Source organism: Geotrypetes seraphini, chromosome 8 (genome assembly GCF_902459505.1).
Source record: "Geotrypetes seraphini chromosome 8, aGeoSer1.1, whole genome shotgun sequence".
Classification (NCBI taxonomy): domain Eukaryota; kingdom Metazoa; phylum Chordata; class Amphibia; order Gymnophiona; family Dermophiidae; genus Geotrypetes; species Geotrypetes seraphini.
This window is the reverse complement of record NC_047091.1, coordinates 28,299,593-28,323,497: the sequence shown is the minus strand read 5'-3', so window position 1 is coordinate 28,323,497 and position 23,905 is coordinate 28,299,593. Positions and strand designations below refer to the sequence as shown.

Here is a 23,905-nt window from a genome sequence, read left to right as displayed (position 1 = left end):
CACACTAATCTTACTCCTGATACAGGAAGAAAGATTAACGCAGAAAAGTTGGTTTAAAACCATTGTGCTAAAAGGTAGCATATAAAAAAATATATGCAAATCGCCGTATAAAAATTGTTCCTAATGTCTTCAGCAGTAAGACTCGTACGGATTATAGAGATCGGAACAACTACAACCCTACTATATGAAACTACATTGGTTGCCCCTACTCGCAAGGATCAAGTTTAAATTAGGCATCACTGTCTTTAAGATCCTAAGTTGGATTGCCTCGCCTACCTAACAGAGTTGGCCACTCTACTCCAGGGTGCCTCCAACAGATACCACCAGAAATCTTTTTTCCAATTAAAATTTCCAGCATGCAACAATATAAAGTTTACCAGGCAACCAATATCAATTAGCAAGATGCTGGAACCAACTACTACTTACACTATGATCTTATGAACACAATCTCAGGTTCAGAAAACTTTAAAATCATTTCTGTACCAAGACAAGGAGCCAACCTGAAGTAACTGAATGGCAATTGTAAAAGCCCATTATCCCAGGACAAGCAGGCAGCATATTCTTGACTGATGGGTGACGGCACCGACGGAGCCCCGGTACGGACAATTTTAGAGTGATTGCACTCTAAGAACTTGGAAAGTTCTAGCAGGCCACACCGCGCACGCGCGAGTGCCTTCCCGCCCGACAAGAAGCGCGCGGTCCCCAGTTTCTTAGTTTCCGCGGAGCTAAGAAGACGCACTTTCAACGGCTGTTGAAAACTTTTTTCTCATTCGCCTTCCCGCTCGCGTAAACCTTTTCGGAATTTGTATTTCCCTTTTTTCTTTTCTTTTTTTATAAAAAAAAAAAAAAAAGAACTTTCTTTTTTTTCCCTCTCTTTTTCGGGTTCGCCCCGGCGGGGCCTGCTGCCACCATCGAGGCCTCGGCCTTCGATTTGGCAGAAGCCGTTTTCACGTTCATGCCCCCCCAACCCGGTTTTAAGAAGTGCCAGCGGTGCGCAAGGCCCATTTCCCTCACTGATCCGCACAACTGGTGCTTACAGTGCCTGGGTCCTGACTATCGGGCGTCCACCTGCACCCACTGTGCCACTCTAAAAAAAGAGAACATTAAAAAACCGCCAGATCCAACAGCAACTTTTATTTGGTACCGAGATGTCGGATTCGGCGGCACCGGTCCTGACTTCGGCCCCGACGCAGTCGGCACCTACCTCATTGACGCCGCGCGACACCGTGCCGGCGTCGCATCCCTCAGGTAAGCCGGCTAAGAAGCCTTCCCCGCTGGAGCATCCTCCGGTCTCAGTGCCAGCGAGCCCTATCCTGCCGACCTCGAGGCGCCCGCGGAAGCGCTCCGCTCAGATTGAGGTTAGCCCTTTGACCTCGGGTTTCTCTTCGGAGTGTAGAGCGGCACCAAAGGTACCGCAGAAGAAAAAAGCGGTACCGGTGCCTTCGCTGGACGAGCGAATTGCCGCCGTCCTGCAAGTACAGCTCAAAGAGCAATTGCAGCAGCTCCTGCCTGCTCTGCTGACACCGAGCCTTCCAGTCCCGGTCCGGTCTGAGCTACCGGTACCGGCAGTGGAACAGCCTCTTTTATCGGCATCCACTTTGTCGGTACCGGTACAAACAGCTTCCTCGCTAGCCATGCCAGTTTTAGCTCCGGAACCGAGGTCTTTACACCAGGCGGTGCAAACTTCGGCACCGGCACGCCCGATAACATCTCCCGGTACCGTTTCTCAGAGGTCTGGTAAGTCGACTCACAAAACTCGACACCTAGAACCCTCCACACCGGAGTCACGGGACCGTAGCTTTCAAGTGAGGGACCCTGATCTGTGGGGTGATTCAGAGGAGCCTTTCCTCTCTGAGGGAGAGTGTTCGTCAGGGGACGAGGATCCTTCTGGTTTAGATCCATCCTCCAAACCTGATGCAACTTCTTTCACCTCTTTTCTCAAAGAGATGTACGACTCTCTCTCTATTCCCTTGGAGGCTAAATCCAAAAAATCCAAGGCATTTCTCGATGCACTGGACTTTGACCAGCCTCCAAGGGAATTCTTAAAATTGCCTCTCCATGATATTTTGCGAGAGACTTTCTATAAAAATCTAGAGACACCTTTGACCATTCCAGGAGCTCCTCGCAAACTGGACTCCTTATATAAGGTCATACCTATTCCGGGCTTTGACAAACCGCAACTCCCCCATGAGTCTTTACTGGTAGAATCTACTTTAAAGAAATCCACGGGGGCTAATGTGTACGCCTCTGTCCCTCCTGGCAGAGAAGGTAAGGCCATGGATAAGTTTGGCAAGCGGTTGTATCAGAATGCGATGCTAGCTAATAGATCTGGGAACTATGCTTTCCATTTTTCGTTCTACCTTAAGCATCTCATTCAAACTTTGTCAACTTTTGAGAAATGCCTCCCTGACCGTAAAAAATCTGCCTTTCGCCAAACTTCTTCATCGCTCTTACAACTTCGTAAATTCATGGTCAGATCAATCTATGATACCTTTGAGCTGACCTCTAGGGCCACGGCTATGTCAGTGGCCATGCGGCGACTGGCCTGGCTTAGAGTTTCAGAACTCGATGTCAATCACCAAGATCGCCTGGCCAATGCACCTTGCTTGGGGGATGAGCTGTTTGGAGAATCCATGGACTCCACTACCCAAAAGCTCTCAGCTCATGAGACTCGGTGGGACACTCTCCTTAAAACGAAAAAGAAAACCCCACCTACCAGGCCTTTTCGCCAACAGTCGGCCTACCAGCGTAGATTTGTGGCTCGTCCTTTACCACAGGCCCCGCAGCAACCCAGACGTCAGAGGCAACAACAGAGGCAAGCTGCTAGACCAGCACAGCAGCAACAACAGGTGAAGCCTCCCCTTTCACAAAAATCCACTCAACCCTTTTGACTTGGTTCTCCAGGACATAGCCAGTCTCCATCCTGCCGCCCACCTTCCGCAGCCCATAGGAGGACGCCTTACTCTTTTCATAAGCCATTGGGAAACCATCACCTCGGATCAGTGGGTCTTCAACATCATCCGCCACGGCTACTCTCTCAACTTTCAGACACTTCCTGCCCAAAGTCTGCCAAGAGAGTCTGCTTTGAACACTCCTCAGGTTTCACTCCTTCTTCAGGAGGTTCAATCCCTCCTCCTCCACAGTTCATGTCACACCACTTGCACGTCTTCACCTGCGCACTCCTCAATGGATCCTAGCTACCCAGTGGTCCCAAGCGATGGATCCTTGCTCACATCACATATCTGTAACATCATCTCTTCGTCAGTCTCTACAATGGTGGTTGATATCCTCAAATCTCTCCAGAGGTCTTCTGTTCCATCTACCTCCTCATCAACTTGTCATCACCACCGACGCCTCCCCTTATGCCTGGGGAGCTCATTTGAACGAGTTCCAAACTCAAGGACTTTGGACAGCTCAGGAAATGAAGCATCACATCAATTTCCTGGAACTCAGAACAATGTTTTATGCCCTCAAGGCCTTCCAGCATCTTCTCTTTCCTCAAGTCCTCCTGCTGTGCACAGACAATCAAGTTGCGATGTACTACATCAACAAGCAGGGTGGGACAGGCTCTCGCCTCTTGTGCCAAGAAGCCCAGAAGATTTGGGCTTGGGCCACAGATCACCATCTATTCCTGAAAGCTATCTACATTCAGGGAGAACAGAATTCCTTGGCGGACAAGCTCAGCAGAATTCTCCAGCCTCACGAGTGGACACTCGATCCTTTAACTCTACAGTCCATCTTCGCTCAGTGGGGCACTCCTCAGATAGACCTCTTTGCAGCTCCTCACAATCACCAGCTGCCCCTATTCTGCTCCAGACTCTACTCTCCTCACCGTCTGGCAGCGGATGCATTTCTACTCGATTGGTCCAATCTGTTCCTGTACGCTTTCCCTCCTCTGCCTCTCATGTTAAGCACCTTGTTCAAGCTCAAGAGGGAACGAGCCACCATGATTCTGATTGCTCCACGGTGGCCCAGGCAACATTGGTTCTCCCTTCTACTTCAACTCAGTTCCAGGGAACCCTTTCTTCTTCCACTGTTTCCTTCTCTGCTTACACAACATCAGGAGACCCTTCTGCATCCCAACCTCCAGTCTCTGCACCTGACAGCTTGGTATCTCTCGGGCTGACTTCGACTGATACTCTTTTGTCTCAGCCCGTTCGCTCCATTCTGGACGCATCCAAGAAACCGACCACTCTGCAATGTTACCTTCAGAAGTGGACTCGATTTTCTTCCTGGTGTCTTCTTCATCATTTTGATCCCACTTCCCTTGCAGTGGAGACGTTGTTGGATTATCTTCTTTCTTTGTCTGACTCTGGCCTCAAGTCTACTTCCATCAGAGTCCACCTCAGTGCTATTGCTGCTTTTCATGAGCCAGTCCATGGAAAACTCCTCTCAGCTCATCCCTTGGTGTCCAGATTCATGCGGGGTCTTTTCAATGTGAAACCACCTCTTAAAGCCCCTCCTGTTATCTGGGATCTCAATATAGTTCTTTCCGCCTTAATGAAGCCTCCATTTGAACCTTTGGCTACCGCTTCTTTCAAGTTTCTCACTTGGAAGGTACTTTTCCTTATTGCTCTTACCTCTGCCAGGAGGGTCAGTGAGCTACATGCACTAGTTGCGGATTCACCTTTTACAGTCTTCCATCATGACAAGGTGGTTCTGCGTACACATCCAAAGTTTCTCCCTAATGTTGTCTCTGAATTCCATCTCAACCAATCTATTGTTCTGCCTATCTTCTTTCCGAAACCTCACTCGCATTCTGGAGAACAGGCTCTGCATACTTTGGACTGTAAGCGGGCTCTAGTTTACTATTTAGAGCGTACTAAGCCCCACAGATCATCTTCCCAACTCTTTCTGTCCTTTGATCCGAATAAATTAGGACGTCCTGTTACTAAACGTACGTTGTCAAATTGGCTTGCAGCGTGCATTTCATTTTGTTATGCTCAGTCCGGACTGACACTGGAAGGTTCTGTCACGACCCATAGAGTTAGAGCTATGGCAGCATCTGTGGCTTTCCTCCATTCCACGCCTATTGAGGAAATCTGCAAGGCTGCTACATGGTCCTCAGTTCACACTTTTACATCTCACTATTGTCTGGATGCATTCTCCAGACGGGATGGACACTTCGGCCAATCTGTTTTGCAAAATTTGTTTTCCTAATGGCCAACCTGCTCTCCATCCCTCTTTTTGTTAGCTTGGAGGTCACCCATCAGCCAAGAATATGCTGCCTGCTTGTCCTGGGATAAAGCACAGTTACTTACCGTAACAGGTGTTATCCAGGGACAGCAGGCAGATATTCTTGCGTCCCACCCACCTCCCCGGGTTGGCTTCTTAGCTGGCTTATTCTAACTGGGGACCGCGCGCCTCTGTCGGGCGGGAAGGCACTTGCGCGTGCGCGGTGCGGCCTGCTAGAACTTTCCAAGTTCTTAGAGTGCAATCACTCTAAAATTGTCCGTACCGGGGCTCCGTCGGTGCCGTCACCCATCAGTCAAGAATATCTGCCTGCTGTCCCTGGATAACACCTGTTACGGTAAGTAACTGTGCTTTCCTAAACTGTCTAATGCAAATCCTGGTAAAAAAACAAAGAGCCAATAATGGACATACTTGTAACTATGTATTTGTAACTAAGACTTAATTGTATTAATAGTTGTACTGATCTACCTGCACTAGCAATTCTTTTGAATGTCTGTTTCAAACTATCCATTGTAATTTCCTGGGAAGCTGACCCCACCTCTTATAATGTAATCCAACCTTGAAATGAATAGGTAAAAGTGGAATAGAAAACCCAATTAACATAAACTACACTAAATCTACTTTTTTTAGAGAAATTAATCTTTATGCTAGCTCAGGCTGGCTTGAAGATGCAATGTGGAAGTAGAGGGTGATATACATATGCCCTGTTTTGCAAAGCTCTGAAAACTTTGCTTTTCAAGAAGTCTCTGTTAGGGGCATAAGTAGACTCAGTTTGTAATAAATATTTACTCTATAGAATTACAATGTTAGTAGTTATTTGCATGAATAGTTTTACATATCATATATAACTCTATACTGGACTTAGTGCTTACAAACAGGTAAAAGTGTTTCTGATGTTACAGTGGGTGATCATCTGGCATCCAGTGATTACTGCATGGTACGGTTTAATATTAAGATGGGTATAGAGAGGGCTCATTCAAAAGAAAAGGTTCTAGACTTTAAAAAACTAACTTTGTACGGATAGGGGATTACATCAAAAGTAGTAGCTGAGAAGGTAAAGAATAAGAGGTTAGCTTTCATAAACTGCAAAAAATCACAGAAAGAGGAAGACAGGCAAAAATATCTGGAAAAGTTAGAGGCTGGTCGTGTAATCAGGAAAGCAAAGATGCAAATGGAAGAAAAAAATAGCTGACATGGTAATACGGGGAGACAAGATATTTTTTAGATATTTTAGTGATAGGAAGAAGTGAAAAAGTGGCATTATGAGAGTCGAAGGTGAAGGGGAGGAATATGTAGAAGCTGATAAAGAAAAGGCTGAATCACAAATATTTCTGTTCTGTGTTCATAGCTGAAGCACCGGGAGCAGGACTGCAGAAAACAAACATGAATAGGGATGGAGGAGTGGTAGACCCTGATCGATTTTCAGAGGGTAGTGTTCGTGAGGAGCTAGCTAAAATAAAAGTAGACAAAGCGATAGGGCCAGATGGTGTACATCTGAGGGTACTGAAGGAATTTAGGGAAGCTCTGGTGGCTCCGCTGACTGACCTTTTCAATGAGTCTCTAGAGTCAGGAGTTGTACCGGAGGACTTAAGAAGGGCGGATGTGATCTCTCTCCACAAAAGTGGAAGTAAGGAAGAAGTAGGGAATTACAGGCTGACTTCTCTGGTAAGCAAATTAATGGAAACGCTTTTAAAACAGAGAATGGTGAATTACAGGACCGGAGGCAAGATGGATTCACTAGAGGTAGGTCTTGTCAGACAAATCTGATCAATTTCTTTGACTGGGTGACCAGAGAATTGGATAGAGGAAGTGCATTAGATGTGGTGTGTTTAGATTTTAGCAAAGCCTTTGACAGTGTTCCATACAGAAATAAATTTAATTTAAATTTTTTTAAAATTTAATAATTTATATTATCCCAGGACAAGCAGGCAGCTATTCTTGACTGATGGGTGACGGCACCGACGGAGCCCCGGTACGGACAATTTTAGAGTGATTGCACTCTAAGAACTTGGAAAGTTCTGGTAGGCCGCACCGCGCACGCGCGAGTGCCTTCCCGCCCGACAGAGGCGCGCGGTCCCCAGTTTTCTAGTTTTCTAGTTTCCGCGGAGCTAAGAAGACGCACGTTTCAACGGCTGTTGAACACTTTCTATTTTTTTCGCCTTCCCGCTCGCGTAAACTCATTGGGAAATATTGTTTCCCTCTTTTGATTTATTTTCTTTGTAAAAAAAAAAAAAAAGCCGAACTTTGGTTTTTCTCCCATTTTTTCGTTTCGCCCTGGCGGGGCCTGCTGCCACCATCGAGGCCTCGGCCTTCGATTTGGCAGAAGCCGTGTTTACGTTCATGCCCCCCCAACCTGGCTTTAAAAAGTGCCAGCGGTGCGCGAGGCCTATTTCCAACTCTGACCCGCACAACTGGTGCTTACAGTGCCTCGGACCTGACCATCAGGCGTCCACCTGCACACGCTGTGCCACTCTCAAGAAAAGAACCCTTAAAAACCGTCAAATTCAGCAACGGTTATTATTCGGTACCGACATATCAAACTTGGCGGCACCGGTCCCCACTTCGACCCCGACGCAGTTGGCACCCGTCTCGTCGACGCCGCGCGATACCGCACCAGTCAGGTAAGCCGGCTAAGAAGCCTTCCCCGCTGGAGCGTCCTCCGGTCACAGTAGCAGCGAGCCCAATCCTGCCGACCGCGAGGCGCCCACGGAAGCGCTCCGCTCCGATAGAGGTAAGCCCCTTGTCATCGGGTTCCTCTTCGGAGTGTAGAGCGGCACCCAAGGTACCGCAGAAGAGAAAAGCGGTACCGGTGCCTTCTTTAGACGAGCGCATTGCTGCCGTCTTACAAGTGCAATTGAAGGATCAGTTACAACAACTCCTTCCTGCACTACTGGTACCGAGCCTTCCGGTACCGGTCCGGTCTGAGCCATCGGTGCCGACAGTTCCACAGCCCCTTCTCTCGGCTTCCTCTTTGTCGGCACCGACACAGTCTACCTCCATGCCAGTCCTAGCACCGGAGTCGACTGCTCAACATCAGGCTGTTCAGACGTCGGCACCGGTACAACCACGATCTCCCGGTACCGTCTCTATGAGATCAGGAAAGTCGGTACGCAAAACCCGACACCTAGATCCCTCCACTCCGGAATCTCGACGCAGTTTTCAGATTCGAGACCCTGATCTGTGGGGTGATTCAGTGGACCCTATGCTCTCTGAAGGAGAATGTTCATCTGGTGATGAGGATCCTTCTACTTTAGATCCATCCTCTAGACCAGATGTAACTTCATTTTCATCCTTTTTAAAAGAGATGTGTGACTCTCTCTCTATTCCCTTGGAGGCCGAGTCAAAGAAATCCAAAGCTTTTCTTGAAGCACTGGATTTTGACCAACCTCCAAGGGAATACCTCAAGTTACCTCTCCATGACATCTTGAGAGAAACTTTTTACAAGAATTTGGAGACACCTTTGACCATCCCTGGAGCACCTCGCAAATTAGACTCCTTAGACAAGGTCATCCCAATTCCTGGGTTTGACAAACCTCAGCTCCCACATGAGTCCCTATTGGTTGAATCCACTCTGAAAAAATCCACGGGAGCTAGTGTATACGCCTCAGTCCCTCCTGGCAGAGAGGGTAAGGCCATGGACAAATTTGGCAAACGGCTATACCAAAATGCCATGTTAGCCAACAGGTCAGGGAATTATGCATTCCACTTCTCCTTTTATCTTAAACATCTTGTTCAAGATCTAACTGCTTTTGAGAAGTACCTCCCTGACCGTAAAAAATCTGCTTTTCGCCACACTACTTCATCACTGTTGCAGCTTAGGAAGTTCATGGTCAGGTCGATATATGACACCTTTGAGCTGACCTCTCGGGCCACAGCTATGTCGGTGGCTATGCGTCGACTGGCGTGGCTCAGAGTGTCAGAACTAGATGTCAATCATCAAGATCGACTGGCTAATGCACCGTGCCTGGGGGATGAGCTGTTTGGAGAATCCATGGACTCCACCACTCAAAAGTTGTCGGCACATGAAACTAGGTGGGATACTCTCCTCAAAACGAAAAAGAAAACCCCACCTTCCAGGCCTTTTCGCCAGCAGTTGGCCTACCAACGTAGATTTGTTGCTCGTCCTTTGCCACAAGCCCCGCAACAACCCAGATGTCAGCGGCAACAGCAGAGGCCAGCTGCTAGACCAGCACAGCAGCAACAACAGGTGAAGCCTCCCCCTTCACAAAAATCCACTCAACCCTTTTGACTTAGTTCTCCAGGACATAGCCGGTCTCCATCCTGCTGCCCAACTTCCGCAGCCCATAGGAGGACGCCTTACTCTCTTCATAAGCCGTTGGGAATCCATCACCTCGGACCAGTGGGTCCTCAACATCATCCGCCACGGCTATTCTCTCAACTTTCAGACCCTTCCGGCCCAAAGTATTCCAAAAGAGTCTGCTTTGAACACTCCTCAGTCCTCCCTCCTTCTTCAGGAGGTTCAATCCCTCCTCCTTCTGAACGCCATAGAGGAAGTTCCTCTAGATCAAAAGGGGCAGGGATTCTACTCCCGTTATTTTCTAGTCCCCAAAAAAACAGAAGATCTCAGACCCATTCTGGATCTTCGGGACCTCAACAAATGCTTGGTCAAAGAGAAATTCAAAATGCTGTCTCTGGCCACTCTTTACCCCCTTCTCAATCAAGGCGACTGGCTATGCTCCCTCGATCTCAAAGACGCATACACTCACATACCGATCGATCTAGCCTCCAGGAAGTATCTACGCTTCATGATCAACCGTTGTCACTACCAGTACAAGGTACTACCCTTCGGTCTTGCCTCCTCTCCAAGAGTGTTCGCCAAATGCTTGATTGTGGTGGCTGCTTTTCTTCGTACCCACCACCTTCAGTTGTTTCCTTATCTGGACGATTGGTTGATCAAGGCCAATTCGTCTCAGACAGTTCTCACGGCCACCAACCAGACCATTCTGTTCCTACGTTTGCTGGGATTCGAGATCAATCTACCCAAATCTCATCTCATCCCCACTCAGAGACTTCAATTCATTGGAGCAGTCTTGGACACAGTCCTCATGAGAGCGTTCCTACCGTCCAACCGTCTTCACATGCTTCAATTTCTATGTCAACAGGTGCTTCTACAGGCGTCCATCTCTGCCAAGCACATGATGGTTCTCTTGGGTCACATGGCGTCCACAGTTCATGTCACCCCTTTTGCACGTCTTCACCTACGCACTCCTCAATGGACCCTAGCCAACCAGTGGTCCCAAGCGATGGATCCTTGCTCACGTCACATATATGTAACATCATCTCTTCGTCAGTCTCTACAATGGTGGTTGATATCCTCAAATCTATCCAGAGGTCTTCTGTTCCATCTACCTCCCCATCAACTGGTTATCACCACCGACGCCTCCCCTTATGCCTGGGGAGCTCATTTGAACGAGTTCCAAACTCAGGGCCTTTGGACAGCCCAGGAAAAGAAGCATCACATCAATTTCCTGGAACTCAGAGCGATGTTTTATGCCCTCAAAGCCTTCCAACATCTTCTATTTCCTCAAGTTCTCTTGCTGTGCACAGACAATCAAGTTGCGATGTACTACATCAACAAGCAGGGTGGGACGGGCTCTCGCCTCTTGTGCCAGGAAGCCCAGAAGATCTGGACTTGGGCCATAAATCGTCATCTATTTCTGAAAGCTATCTACATTCAGGGAGAACAGAATTCCTTAGCAGACAAGCTCAGCAGAATTCTCCAGCCTCACGAGTGGACACTCGATCCTTTCACTCTACAGTCCATCTTCGCTCAATGGGGCACTCCTCAGATAGACCTCTTTGCAGCTCCTTCCAATCACCAGCTGCCCCTATTCTGCTCCAGACTCTACTCTCCTCACCGTCTGGCAGCGGATGCATTCCTCCTCGACTGGTCCACTCTGTTCCTGTACGCTTTCCCTCCTCTGCCTCTCATGTTGAGAACCTTATTCAAGCTCAAGAGGGAACGAGCAACCATGATTCTGATTGCTCCAAGGTGGCCCAGGCAACATTGGTTCTCCCTTCTACTTCAACTCAGTTCCAGGGAACCTTTTCTTCTTCCACTGTTTCCTTCTCTGCTTACACAGCAGCAGGAGACCCTTCTACATCCCAACCTCCAGTCTCTGCACCTGACAGCTTGGTATCTCTCGGGCTGACTTCTCATGATACACTTTTGTCTCAGCCTGTTCGTTCCATTCTAGATGCCTCCAGGAAACCTGCCACTCTGCAATGTTACCATCAGAAGTGGACACGGTTTTCTTCCTGGTGTTTCCTCCATCATCATGATCCCACTTCCCTTGCAGTGGAGACTTTGTTGGATTATCTCCTTTCTTTGTCTGACTCTGGCCTCAAGTCTTCTTCAGTCAGAGTCCACTTAAGTGCTATTGCGGCGTTTCATGAGCCAGTCCATGGAAAGCTCCTCTCAGCTCATCCCCTGGTGTCCAGGTTCATGCGGGGTCTTTTCAATGTTAAACCACCTCTTAAAGCCCCTCCTGTTATCTGGGATCTTAATGTGGTTCTTTCCGTCTTAATGAAGCCTCCATTTGAACCTTTGGCTACTACCACTTTCAAGTTTCTCACTTGGAAGGTACTTTTCCTCATCGCCCTTACCTCTGCCAGGAGGGTCAGTGAGCTACATGCACTAGTTGCAGATCCACCTTTTACGGTCTTTCATCATGACAAGGTGGTCCTGCGTACACATCCAAAGTTTCTCCCTAAGGTTGTCTCCGACTTCCATCTCAACCAATCCATTGTTCTGCCTGTCTTCTTTCCAAAACCTCATTCTCATTCTGGAGAACAGGCTCTGCATACTTTGGACTGTAAGAGGGCTCTCGCTTACTATCTTGAGCGTACAAAACCCCACAGATCAGCTCCTCAGCTCTTTCTGTCCTTTGATCCGAATAAATTGGGACGTCCTGTTTCTAAACGTACGTTGTCTAATTGGCTGGCAGCGTGCATTTCATTCTGTTATGCTCAGACCGGACTGACACTGGAAGGTTCTGTCACAGCCCATAAAGTCCGAGCTATGGCAGCATCTGTAGCTTTCCTCCGGTCCACGCCCATTGAGGAAATCTGCAAGGCTGCCACTTGGTCCTCAGTTCATACTTTTACATCTCATTATTGTCTGGACGCATTTTCCAGACGGGATGGACACTTCGGCCAATCTGTTTTGCAAAATTTGTTTTCCTAATGGCCAACCTTCCCTCCATCCCTCTTTTTGTTAGCTTGGAGGTCACCCATCAGTCAAGAATAGCTGCCTGCTTGTCCTGGGATAAAGCACAGTTACTTACCGTAACAGGTGTTATCCAGGGACAGCAGGCAGATATTCTTGCGTCCCTCCCACCTCCCCGGGTTGGCTTCTTAGCTGGCTTATCATAACTGGGGACCGCGCGCCTCTGTCGGGCGGGAAGGCACTCGCGCGTGCACGGTGCGGCCTACCAGAACTTTCCAAGTTCTTAGAGTGCAATCACTCTAAAATTGTCCGTACCGGGGCTCCGTCGGTGCTGTCACCCATCAGTCAAGAATATCTGCCTGCTGTCCCTGGATAACACCTGTTACGGTAAGTAACTGTGCTTTCTGCATATCCTACAATTCTATGCGGATTACAAATTATTCAGGTACACAAGCATTTTTCCTTAACTGTCCCGGCAGGCTCTTAGTCTATCTATCTAATGTACCTGGGGCAATGGGGATTAAGTGACTTGAACCAAAGGCTGAGTGGAATTGTCCAGATTAGAATTATGTGCACTAATGAAAGTGTCCTCCAATGCATCTGATAATATAGGAATCTTTATTCATCCAATGACATAAAAATACATCCAACAACTCAGGAGTCTTGAACGCCACCAGTGTGAATATGTAGAATATGTTCCCACTCTGATAGGTCTTACCAGACTTCGAACAAAAAAGAAAGTCTATTAAAACTTCTCAAAAAGCGAATATAACATCAGGTAACAAGCATCTCGCTGCTAAAAACGAAGAAGGAGTCATTGAGTCGGATGTATTTTTATGTCATTGGATGAATAAAGATTCCTATATTATCAGATGCATTGGAGGACACTTTCATTAGTGCACATCATTCTGATCTGGACAATTCCACTCAGCCTTTGGTACATTTGAGTTTGTGGTTTTGTTTTTTTCCCCTGTTTTTGCCCTTGATTAAGTGACTTGACCAGAGTCACAAGTAGCAGTGTGGGATTTGAACCCACAACCTTGGAGTGCCAAGGCTGTAGCTCTAACCACTGCACCACACACTCCCTTGGGATGGGTCCCAAAGTGACAGGCTGGGTCAAGTACTTGATTGAGTGGAAGGCAACAGAGGGTAGTGATCAATGGAGATCACATAAGAACATAAGAATTGCCACTGCTGAGTGAAACCAGTGGTCCATCGTGCCCAGCAGTCTGCTCACACGGCGGCCCCTAGGTCAAAGACCAGTGCTCTAAATGAGCCCAGCCTCACCTGCATACATTCCAGTTAGCAGGAACTTGTCCAACTTTGTCTTGAATCCTTGGAGAGTGTTTTCCCCTATAACAGACTCCAGAAGAGCGTTCAGTTTTCTACCACTCTCTGGGTGAAGAACTTCCTTACGTTTGTACGGAATCTATCCCCTTTTAATTTTACAGAGTGCCCTCTCATTCTCCCTACCTTGGAGAGGGTGAACAACCTGTCTTTATCTACTAAGTCTATTCCCTTCAATATTTTGAATGTTTCGTTCATGTCCCCTCTGTCTTCTCTTTTCAAGGGAGAAGAGGCCCAGTTTCTCCAATCTCACTGTACGGCAACTCCTCCAGCCCCGTAACCATTTTAGTCGCTCTTCTCTGGACCCTTTCGAGTAGTACCGTGTCCTTCTTCATATACAGCGACCAGTGCTGGATGCAGTACTCCAGGTGAGGGCACACCATGGCTCGGTACAGCGGCATGATAACCTTCTCCAATCTGTTCGTGATCCCCTTCTTTATCATTACTAACATTCAGTTCACCCTTTTTGCCGCCGCCGCACATTGCGTGGACGGCTTCATCGACTTGTCATTTAGAACTCCCAAGTCTCTTTCCTGGGAGGTGTCTCCAAGTACCGCCCTTGACATCCTGTATTTGTGCATGAGATTTTTGTTACCGACATACATCACTTTACACTTATCCACGTTGAACCTCATCTGCCATGTCGATGCCCATTTCTTGAGTCTGATTGTCACGTTGCAGATCTTCAAAATCCCCCTATGTCTTCACTACTCTGAATAACTTCGTATTGTCCGCAAATTTAATCACCTCACTCGTACCAATGTCCAGATCGTTTATAAAGATTTTGAAGAGCACGGGTCCGAGCCCTGCAGCACCCCACTGGTGACGCTCTTCCAGTCTGGGTATTATCCATTTACCCCCACTCTCAGTTTCCTATGCTCCAGCCAGTTTTTAATCCACGTGAGTATTTCACCCTCGATTCCATGGCTTGCAATTTTCCGAAGTAGTCGTTCCATGTGGAACCTTGTCGAACATGAGATAGATGACAGGAGCCTATGGGAGACTTTTACAGGTTGTGAGACCTATTCCTACATTTTGCTGAAGTTGCTAGAGTCACGGGCTTGTATAAACTGGTTTCAGTTCAGATGCTGAGATGTTAATGTGTGGCATGTGAGTGTATAGATTTCTTGCTGTGAAGTCTCTCAAGGACACTAACCAGTGCTGGAAAGACAATGAACAGTGCGGAAAGAAAAATGCAAGTCAGCAGAACACTCCATCTGGGAACCTAAGAACAGATAAAGTGATGCTGTACCTGTGTGAAGAATGGAAACTTCAAGAAGAAGAAAGTTCTAGAAGCTATGCCTGTCCAGGGCCCCCCCCAGGGAAGAATGTAGGCATGGACTCGGAGAGGGTTAGATAGGCATTTGGTTTATCCAATAGGGTGGTACATAATAGCAAGGGGAAGGTCTTGCGAGAAAAAGATGCTTTCTGTATAAAACCCCCATGCTGTGGCAGAGTTTCCTTAGAGAGACTGCGCCATGCTTACAGTAAGATGCCGGCACTGTTCGTATGAGGTTTTTTTCTCTCCATTGTATATGTCCAAACTGATTTATTTCTGATTTGACAAATGCTGCTATAACACTAATTACTAGAATAAAAAGTTATTTGCTTTGGAATATACAATGTAATCTTGTTGGTTTTTATTTATTTTGGGGTTTTTTAAATCACATCGGACCGGTAGGAAGTGATGTCATCGACCAAGATGGAAGCCTAGTGCAGAGGCTTCGGCGGCGGCAGCCAGAAACCCCGGTGCCCCTCTCACCCGCGATGGCTTTGGGTCCATTCGTGGGGGGCCGTCACGTGGTCTGTCGGTGGCTCCCGGGATCACGGTCCCCTGACGCTGCTAGGCGCTGCGATACACGCTGAAGAGCGAGGGCAGGATCGGCTTCTTCCCTGCACGTCTCGGTCGCCCTGGACAGTACTGATCACTGGCCTGAGCCCGGGTGGGAGAGCTACCTGCTGGCAGCCGGTCTGAGTGGCTTCCCGCTGTTCTTCTGACTGCTGGCGCAGATTGGGTGCACTATTGGCCGGTGAGTGGGGGTGGCCAGTGCTCGGCTGTCTCGGCGGGCTCTTTTCTCACCATTTCCTGGCAGCACAGCACCTTGTTCCCAGCATTTCCACATCTCCCCGATTCTGGTGAGCTCACCTAACCTCTGCAACAGCTCCCTGGGTTATGGCCCAGGCTCTGAACACTTTTCCCGCTTGAGTGGGGATTTTGCTGGCTTTCCCTACTCGCAGAGATCGCTGGAGTGGGGTGGTGGTGTGCAGAGTGTCTGAGAGAGCATAGGTCAGGAGACCTAGTGGCATTGAGGAGCCATTTGCCAACGCCCCGATAGCGCTGACGGTGACCCCCGCCCTATCGCAACAGGCTGATACCCGAGTAGGATGTCCACGAGGAGAAAATTTGACAGCTACGGGTTTGCGGGAAAGAAGCAAGGAGCCCCGAAAGCAGTAGGAGTGAGCCCGACCCCGACGGTTAAACAGGCGATGTCTGAGGCCGCACGGGGAGGCAGCGCGGACCTACAGGAACAGCCGGGCGGTGGTGAGCCAGGGAGCTCCAAGGAGGCGTTGGACTCCCTGAGAGACTTGTTGGACATTCGTAACGAAATGCAGTCCCTACGCCATGATGTCACTAAAGAGGTTACAGATTTAAAACATGAACTGGGAGAGCTGGTAAAGTGGCAGGATGCTGTGGAAGCACATATAAATACCGTGACTGAGGACATCATTGAAGTGCAGCAGGCAGTGGCGGGAGTCCGTGCGGAGGAGTTGGCGATGTGGGACAAGTTGGAAGATCTTGAGAACAGATCCCGACGTTGTAATCTCTGGATCCGGGGAGTGCCACAGGAAGATGCCTATCGGGATGCCCGCCAGACAGCCCTGGACATCTGCACCGACCTCCTTACTAGTGCACTGGCAGGCGAGGGGCAGGTGCCAGAAATAGAAATAGAACGAGCGTATCGGGCTTTGGGGCGTCTTAACTCCAACTTGCCCCATGACATTGTTCTGTGCCTGGGCAGCTACCGGGAGAAGGAGGCCATATTCCATGCAGCGCGAAAGCAGCGGGATTACAAATGGCACAATATGCGAGTGGACATTTATCAGGATGTGGCAGCAATCACCCTGCGGAAGCGTAAGGATATGCAAACAGTGACCACCTATCTCCGCAGGGAGAGTCTCAGATATCGGTGGCTTTACCCTTTTGCCATGGCACTGATGGTGGGGAGTGTGACACGACGGGTTCGTACTGTGGCAGAGGCTTGGTCGGTGCTGCATGAACTTGGTGCACCTAACCTTCTGGAGAGGGGACCTGTTGGAGAGCGAGGGGAGGAGAGAGCTGGTCCTTCCGGATGGCAGCGACGGACAAGAGGAGCGATGACGCGGAATGCTGGAAGTAATGAGCAGCCGGGTCCACCAACCTGAGAGGGTTGTTGACATTTTTGGACTTGCCTGTTGGCCCAGGTGGCTTCTGCTGTTTGAAGGCTGCGGGGTCTTTCATGCGAGGGGGGTATTGGGTGTGTGACAGCTGATTGTGTTTTTGGGAGGGTTGGTGGTTGGTCTAGGTTTTTGTGTGCGGAGGGGATTCGGGAGGGGGGCCAAAGTGGATTGGTGGGTAGTTGCCAGTATGGGGCCTGCTTGGTTACAGTCTGGCTGGGGAGATCTCTTCTGGGGGTTGTGCTGTGGTTATGTACTGTACGGGGGATGGAGGTCTGTAACTGTGGCTTGTTGGTGGTCGGGACCTGGGCGGCTTGTACTGCGAATCTTTGGTAATTTTTGGGGTGATGGGGGGTGTGGCTTGGGGTGGCTGGGGTGGTGGAGTTGCTTCTTCCTTGGGGGATCTTGAGATCTGTTTGGATGGTCTCGAGATGTAGTTTTCGGGTCGGGGATGGGGGAGGGGTGGTTTGGGAAGGGGGGCTGGGGGTTGGGGAATGGGGGGGAGCTGGTATTCTCAATCTAGATTTGGTGCTTGATGGTCAGCTGATGCTCTGGTGGGGCCTGGTCAGGGGCTGGGGTGGCCGGGTCCCAAGGATGTTACAGGTGGAGTATGTGGAGAGGTTAGTGACAGTAGATCCTGGTTAATTTTGTAACCTGGAATGTGGGGGGGATAAATTCCCCCATTAAACGCTCAAAAATTTTACATCATTTACAGCGTCATAGGGTGGATGTGGCCTTTCTTCAGGAGACCCATTTGTCTAATCTTGAACATGCCAAATTGAAGCAATGATGGGTGGGGGAGTGTGTAGCGGCTTCTGCAAACAGGAAAAGTAGGGGAGTGGCAATTTTGTTCCGCAAGGGCTTACTTGATAATCTACAAATTTTGGCTCGGGATGGGGAGGGTAGATATGTGCTCTGTCGAGGGGTGATAGCGCAGCAGGACATGGTATTTTGCTGTGTCTTTGCTCCTAATGAGAGTGACTCGGCATTTTATGCTCATCTGACATGTTTGTTGCTGCTCTTCACCCAGGAATCCCTGGTTGTAGGGGGCGATTTCAACGCTGTACGTGATTCTAGTTTGGATTGCACGGGGCCAGGGGGTACTCTGCGTAGGGCTGGGGAGAGGAAGCTCCAAAAATTTAGCGATAATCTGGATTTGATCGATCCATGGAGGGTACTGCATGGCACCGAGAGGGATACAACCATATGTCACGGGTGCACGGTACACAGTCATGCATAAATTATATTTGGGTGACGGAACCGGTGTTTCGGAAGCTGGAGCGGGCGGAGATCGGTCCCTATATAATTTCTGATCATGCCTGGGTTCAGGTGTCGTGGCAAGTAGGACGGGGACCTCAGGGGAAGTGGCGCTGGGTTTTTCCACTTGCGTTGTATAGGGATCAGAACTATAGGGAACGGTTGCTGGGTACATGGAATGAATACAAACATCATAATGCTCATGCGGAAGGGGATCCCGTTTTATTCTGGGAAGCGGCGAATGGTGAGGGGGGATACCCTGAGTTACAGTAGTCATGTGAGAAAAGCCCGCGATAGGGAAATTTTGCACTTGGAGAAGGACGTAGCTAAGGCCCAGAGGAGATATGGCCAAACTGGTGACCCTATGCACAAACAGGAATTGATGGAGTATCAGGTGCCTCTCAATACCTTACTCTATCAGTGGGCACGCAAATCCCTCGCTTATTATAAGTTCCAGCTTTATAAATATGGGAATAAGGAGGGGAAACTACTGGCCCGCTTGGTTTCTACCAGAACAGGCCCCCGAAGGGTTCAGGCCCTTAGGAACAAGCAGGGGGCGAGAGTTACCACTGACCCGGAGATTGGTGACTTATTTTTTTGCTATTTTAAGAACCTCTTTGCCCCCCCGTCAGAGGAGGGAGTGGCGGCGGGCCCCTATTTGGATGGGATGACGTTGCCCTGTATCTCCGAGATGGACAAGGAGCGTCTGAACGCTCCCATAACACCTGAGGAAGTGTATTGGGCAATAGGGAACAGTCCTCTGCTGAAGGCTCCAGGTGAGGATGGTATGCGTATCGAATTTTATAAGCTTTTGGGTGAGGAGATTGTCCAGACCCTCGCTCGGATGTTTAATGTTATGGTTGGAGCAGAGGCTTTACCTGAGGGCATGAATACGGCACGCATATTGTTGTTACCTAAACCGCATAAAGACCCTGACTGGCCGGCTCCTACTGTACTATTTCTTTATTGAATGTGGAGGTGAAACTGTTAGCAAAAATTATGGCAAAGCGACTGGCTGTTGTGTTTACCTCCCTTATCCACGATGTGCAGGTGGGATTTGTGAAGGGTCGAACCATAGCTAAAAATGTACGCAAATTGTTGCTGTCCTTGGAAAAGCGGGCGGCATGCAATCTCCCCTCTGTGCTGGTTAGCTTTGATGCCGAGAGGGTGTTTGATAGGGTGAGGTGGGATTTTCTTTATGATACATTGGCAGCCTATGGTTTTGATGTTTTTTTTGTGTCAACGGTGCGAGCATTGTATGCTCTTCCACAGGCTAGAATAGCGTTGAAAGATTTTGAAACGGCCCGGTTTCCAATTGCTAGGGGGACAAGACAGGGTTGCCCCTTATCTCCGTTGTTCGTGCTCACCTTGGATCCCCTCATTCGGGATATCCATGCGATGCCGTCTATACAGGGGATTGACATTGGTGATTCATCCTTTAAATTATCGGCCTTTGCGGATGATATCTTAGTTCACTTAACGGATCCATTGCCCTCCTTGGTGGCTTTGTTGGATTTGATCAAAGAATATGGTGACTTTGCTGGGTTCTGCTTAAATTTGGATAAATCGGAGGCGTTAGCGTCGTCCGCGGCGGTTCAGGCCCAATGGGGCAATGGGTTCCCGCTGACTTGGGCGTAGGGACAGTTTATGTACTTGGGGACTTTGATGACTATGCAGGTTCCCCGATTGTACCGTCTTAATGTGGATAAGCTTCAGCAACAGACAGAGCTATTGCTAGACACCTGGAGCGCCTTGCCCCTTTCTTTGATGAGACGCATTTGCATGGTTTGGATGTTTATTTTTCCCAAATGGCTGTATGTGGTGCAGACCCTGCCGCTTTGTTTGCTGAAGAAAGATTTACGTATTTTTTTTTAAAAGCATTTCTCGAAATTGCAGGTGTCTCAGTTGCTGGGAAATTGGCAGAGGGGGGTTTAGGCTTATCTGATATGAGGGTTTATAATTATGCGTGTTTGCTTCGCCATTTGGGAGACTGGGTGAATATGACCAGCAGTTATACCCCTCTTTTGATGGAACGTGAGTTTTTTGCTCCTTATGATGTGTTTGTGCTACTATATAGTCCTCGTAGGGCGAATCAGGGGGAATCAGGCTCTGTGCAGGAAGATGAGCTTACTAGGCAGGAAATGTATTCTTCAATGCTGGATGGTCCCTGACCCTCTGGCATTTTGGCATTGGCAGAACCAGTTTCATCAGTTGGGTCATCTGGGAGGCACGAGATGCGGGAGGGACCAGGAAGCTCAAGATGTTGTTTTTAAATATTTGGGAACCATATCTACAAGCTTTGCATCCTAAGGGCTGCAATGCGGTCTTAAGATGGGTGTCCTGAAATGGATGCCTAGATGGTTGTGCTGGGAGAGTACTGGCGGGTTTCGATGGGGAGTTCTTTGGGGGGGTTTGGGGAGGGGATGAGGGGTCTGGGAAGGTTCTAGGTCTTCGATATGGACAGGGTACAGGGGATTTAGTGTGTGGGGGGGAGTGATGCGACCTCTTCGGGGCTCATTAGAGTCAAGGGCCTCGGAGTGTCTTTCCGCTCACCTTTCCCCTGCATGCTTTCCGTAGGGTGAGCGGGGGGGGGGGGGGGGGGAGTTTGGTTGCAGTTCCTTTTGTTTTGTCCTTGTATGTTATATTATTCTATCTGATGCATCTTTGTTTGTACTGTGCCCCTTCGGGGTGCCTTGCTATTGTATTGTTGTTGTTGTATGCATCAATTAAAATTGTTTGAACCTAAATCATATCGGACCTCCAGTGAGGAAAAGTAAGCAGCCTTTCACTTCAAACACCTTCTGAAAATCCAGATATAGAATGTCAACCGGGTCGCCCTTGTCTATCTTCCTGTTTACTCGTCGAAGTGCAGCAAGTTCGTCAAACAAGATCTGCCTTTGCTGAAACCGTGCTAGCTGGTTCTCATCAGCCCGTGTCTGTCAAGGAGGTCAATGATGCGATCCTTTATCAGCACCTCTACCATCTTTCCTGGTACAGAGGTCAGACTCACCGGTCTGTAGTTTCCCAGGTCCCCCCTCGAACCTTTTTTTGAAGATTGGTGTAACATTCGCCACCTTTCAGTCCTCTGGAATGTTTCCCGATTTGATCGACAGGTTGGCTACTAGTTGAAGCAGTTCAGCTATAGTCCCTTTCAGTACCTTGATGACCCTTGGATGGATGAAAACGGATTTCACCTGTCGTGTGCCTCAAGGTTTGGTTCTTGGGCCTGTTCTTTTTAATATTTTTATAAACGATATTGCTGCAGAGCTGTCAGGTAAGATTTGCCTCTTTGCAGATGATACCAAAATCTGCAATAGAGTAGACTCGCAGGATGGTGTGAATAACATGAAGAAAAACTTGGCGAAGCTTGAAGAATGGTCTGAAATTTGGCAGCTAAAATTTAATGCTAAGAAATGCAAGGTCATACATTTGGGCTGCAAAAATCAGAGGGAACGGTACAGTTTAGGGGGTGAAGAACTTATGTGCAGGACGGAATAGCGGGACTTGGGTGTGATTGTATGTGATGATCTTAAGGTGGCCAAACAGATTGAAAAGGTGATGGCGAAAGCTAGAAGGATGCTAGGAAGCATAGAGAGGTATGGCCAGTAGGAAAAAGGAGGTATTGATGCCACCATCCCTGACCTGTCCCCCTTGAAGGCCTATGCCATCATCCCTGGCCTGTCCCTCCCTTGAAGGCTTGTCCCCTCTTAAAGGCCTGATCCCCCCCCCCTTGAAGGCCTGCGCACCACCCCCCCCCCCCCCCCCCCCCCCCCGGGAAGGCCTCTGTGTTCCCCCTGGCCTCCCCGCACTGTTTACCTTCTAGTTGCAGCCTGCACAGAAGATCGCGGTTATAGCGTCTTTGCAAACTGCTTTTAGCTGTTTCCTCTGCCGCAATCTTGCCTCTGACGTCAGAGGAGGGGCGGGACTGCAGCAGAGAAAACTGCTAAAAGCAGATTGCAAAGACGCTATAACCGCGATCTTCTGTGCAGGCTGCAACTAGAAGGCAAACGGTGCGGGGAGGTCAGGGGGGAAGAAGTACGAGAACTAACAGGCAGCCATTCAGAGTGCAGGGAGAGACCAAGCAGGCACGCAAAAAGCATGCGCCTGCTTCCTGTACCGCTGTGTCACTGATGCTGCCGGAAGAGATCAGAAGAACCCAGGCAGGAGTGTGGAAAGCACGCTGGACTGCTGGGATGACAAAAGGAGGTACGGGTTTTGTTTGAGGGTTTTTTTTCATTTGCTCCTTAAGACGCACCTTTATTTTCACCCCCTTTTTGGGGGTGGAAAAAGTGTGTCTTATGGAGCGAAAAATACGGTATATTTGGGATCTCCAGAATTAAGCCTAATTTTGCATAGTTTGGTCAGTGCAAAACATATTTGCATTGCATTTGTTGTGTGCTCTGGAGGCACTCCTAAACCAGCCTGACATTCAGGGTAACTGCAGTGAATATGCATTAACTTTTATACACTGGCTTCCCAATGTATGTAAATCTCTCATGCATATTCATTATGGAAGTCCTGAAACCTGGACCTGCTAGTTGTGTTTCCAGGATACAGTTCAGAACCTATTATTCAGGTTCTGGAGAATTTTAGCATTGTATATTACTTGTGTATAGTTTTATACGTTGTTGTTGTTTTTATAGAGGTAGATTTATGTTTAACTGCATTTAAATTTACAGGAACATTTAGTTGCTACACATTTGAATTTATTTTTTTTTATATAATACTTTGCTGATAGGTGGCAGCAGGTGCCAAAGAAGTATCTATCTTTGCAGCAGCATCTGAGCTTTTCAGTAAAAAGAACATTAATTGCTCTATTGATGAAAGCTTACAGAGATTTCAAAAAGTTGTGAGAGCTGCAGGAGAGGCCAACATTCTTGTACGAGGGTAAGATGAAGAGAAACAATAACTGTTATTATTGCATCCCATTGAAAAGGCTAGGAAGGCTGTCATTATCCAAATTATTGATTGGAAAATGTGTGACCCAGGTTTTGGTGTAAGGATGCTGAGAGAATTTCATAAATCTTTTAAGTGCCTTCTTTGAAGAGAGTAAATGGGTTTTTTTGTTGTGATGTTCTTCTGATAGATTGCCGAGTCATTTTAATGCATGTTCTATTTTGCAGATTCATATATTGTATGGTTTTTTCCAAATTTCTTACTTCCTCTCTCCATCCTTCTGTTTAAGAATTAAACATGTCAGTAACTCACTCCCATCAAATATCTTTGCAGCTGTAACTTTATATCTGTAGGTTCCTCTCTTCACATCTTTTGAACTCTCTATGTCTTATGTGGTACTGTTAACATTGTTAGACCAGTGAATAAATGGTGACCAAATTCTGTCAAACTTGTGAATATTATGGTTTTTCAACACTGTTAGCTTTGCAATGCTATAGACATAGTTATTTCTGTTATAAACTCCTGCCATATATGTAACATAGTAAATGACAGCAGATCAAGTTTCAAGTTTATTTATAGCTTGATCAC

The 23,905-nt window shown here is 48.2% G+C and overlaps 1 protein-coding gene across 4 annotated transcripts in view; it reads left to right on the top strand.

The window, feature by feature from the left end:
• Positions 1 to 23,905, top strand: part of HMGCL (3-hydroxy-3-methylglutaryl-CoA lyase) — a 150,544-nt gene that overhangs the window by 51,706 nt on the left and 74,933 nt on the right. For all 4 annotated transcript variants that reach the window (XM_033956812.1, XM_033956813.1, XM_033956811.1 and 1 more), the window contains exon 5: positions 23,160 to 23,308. In XM_033956812.1, coding sequence (XP_033812703.1) covers positions 23,160 to 23,308 — 149 coding nt within the window. The remainder of the gene's footprint in view (positions 1 to 23,159; positions 23,309 to 23,905) is intronic.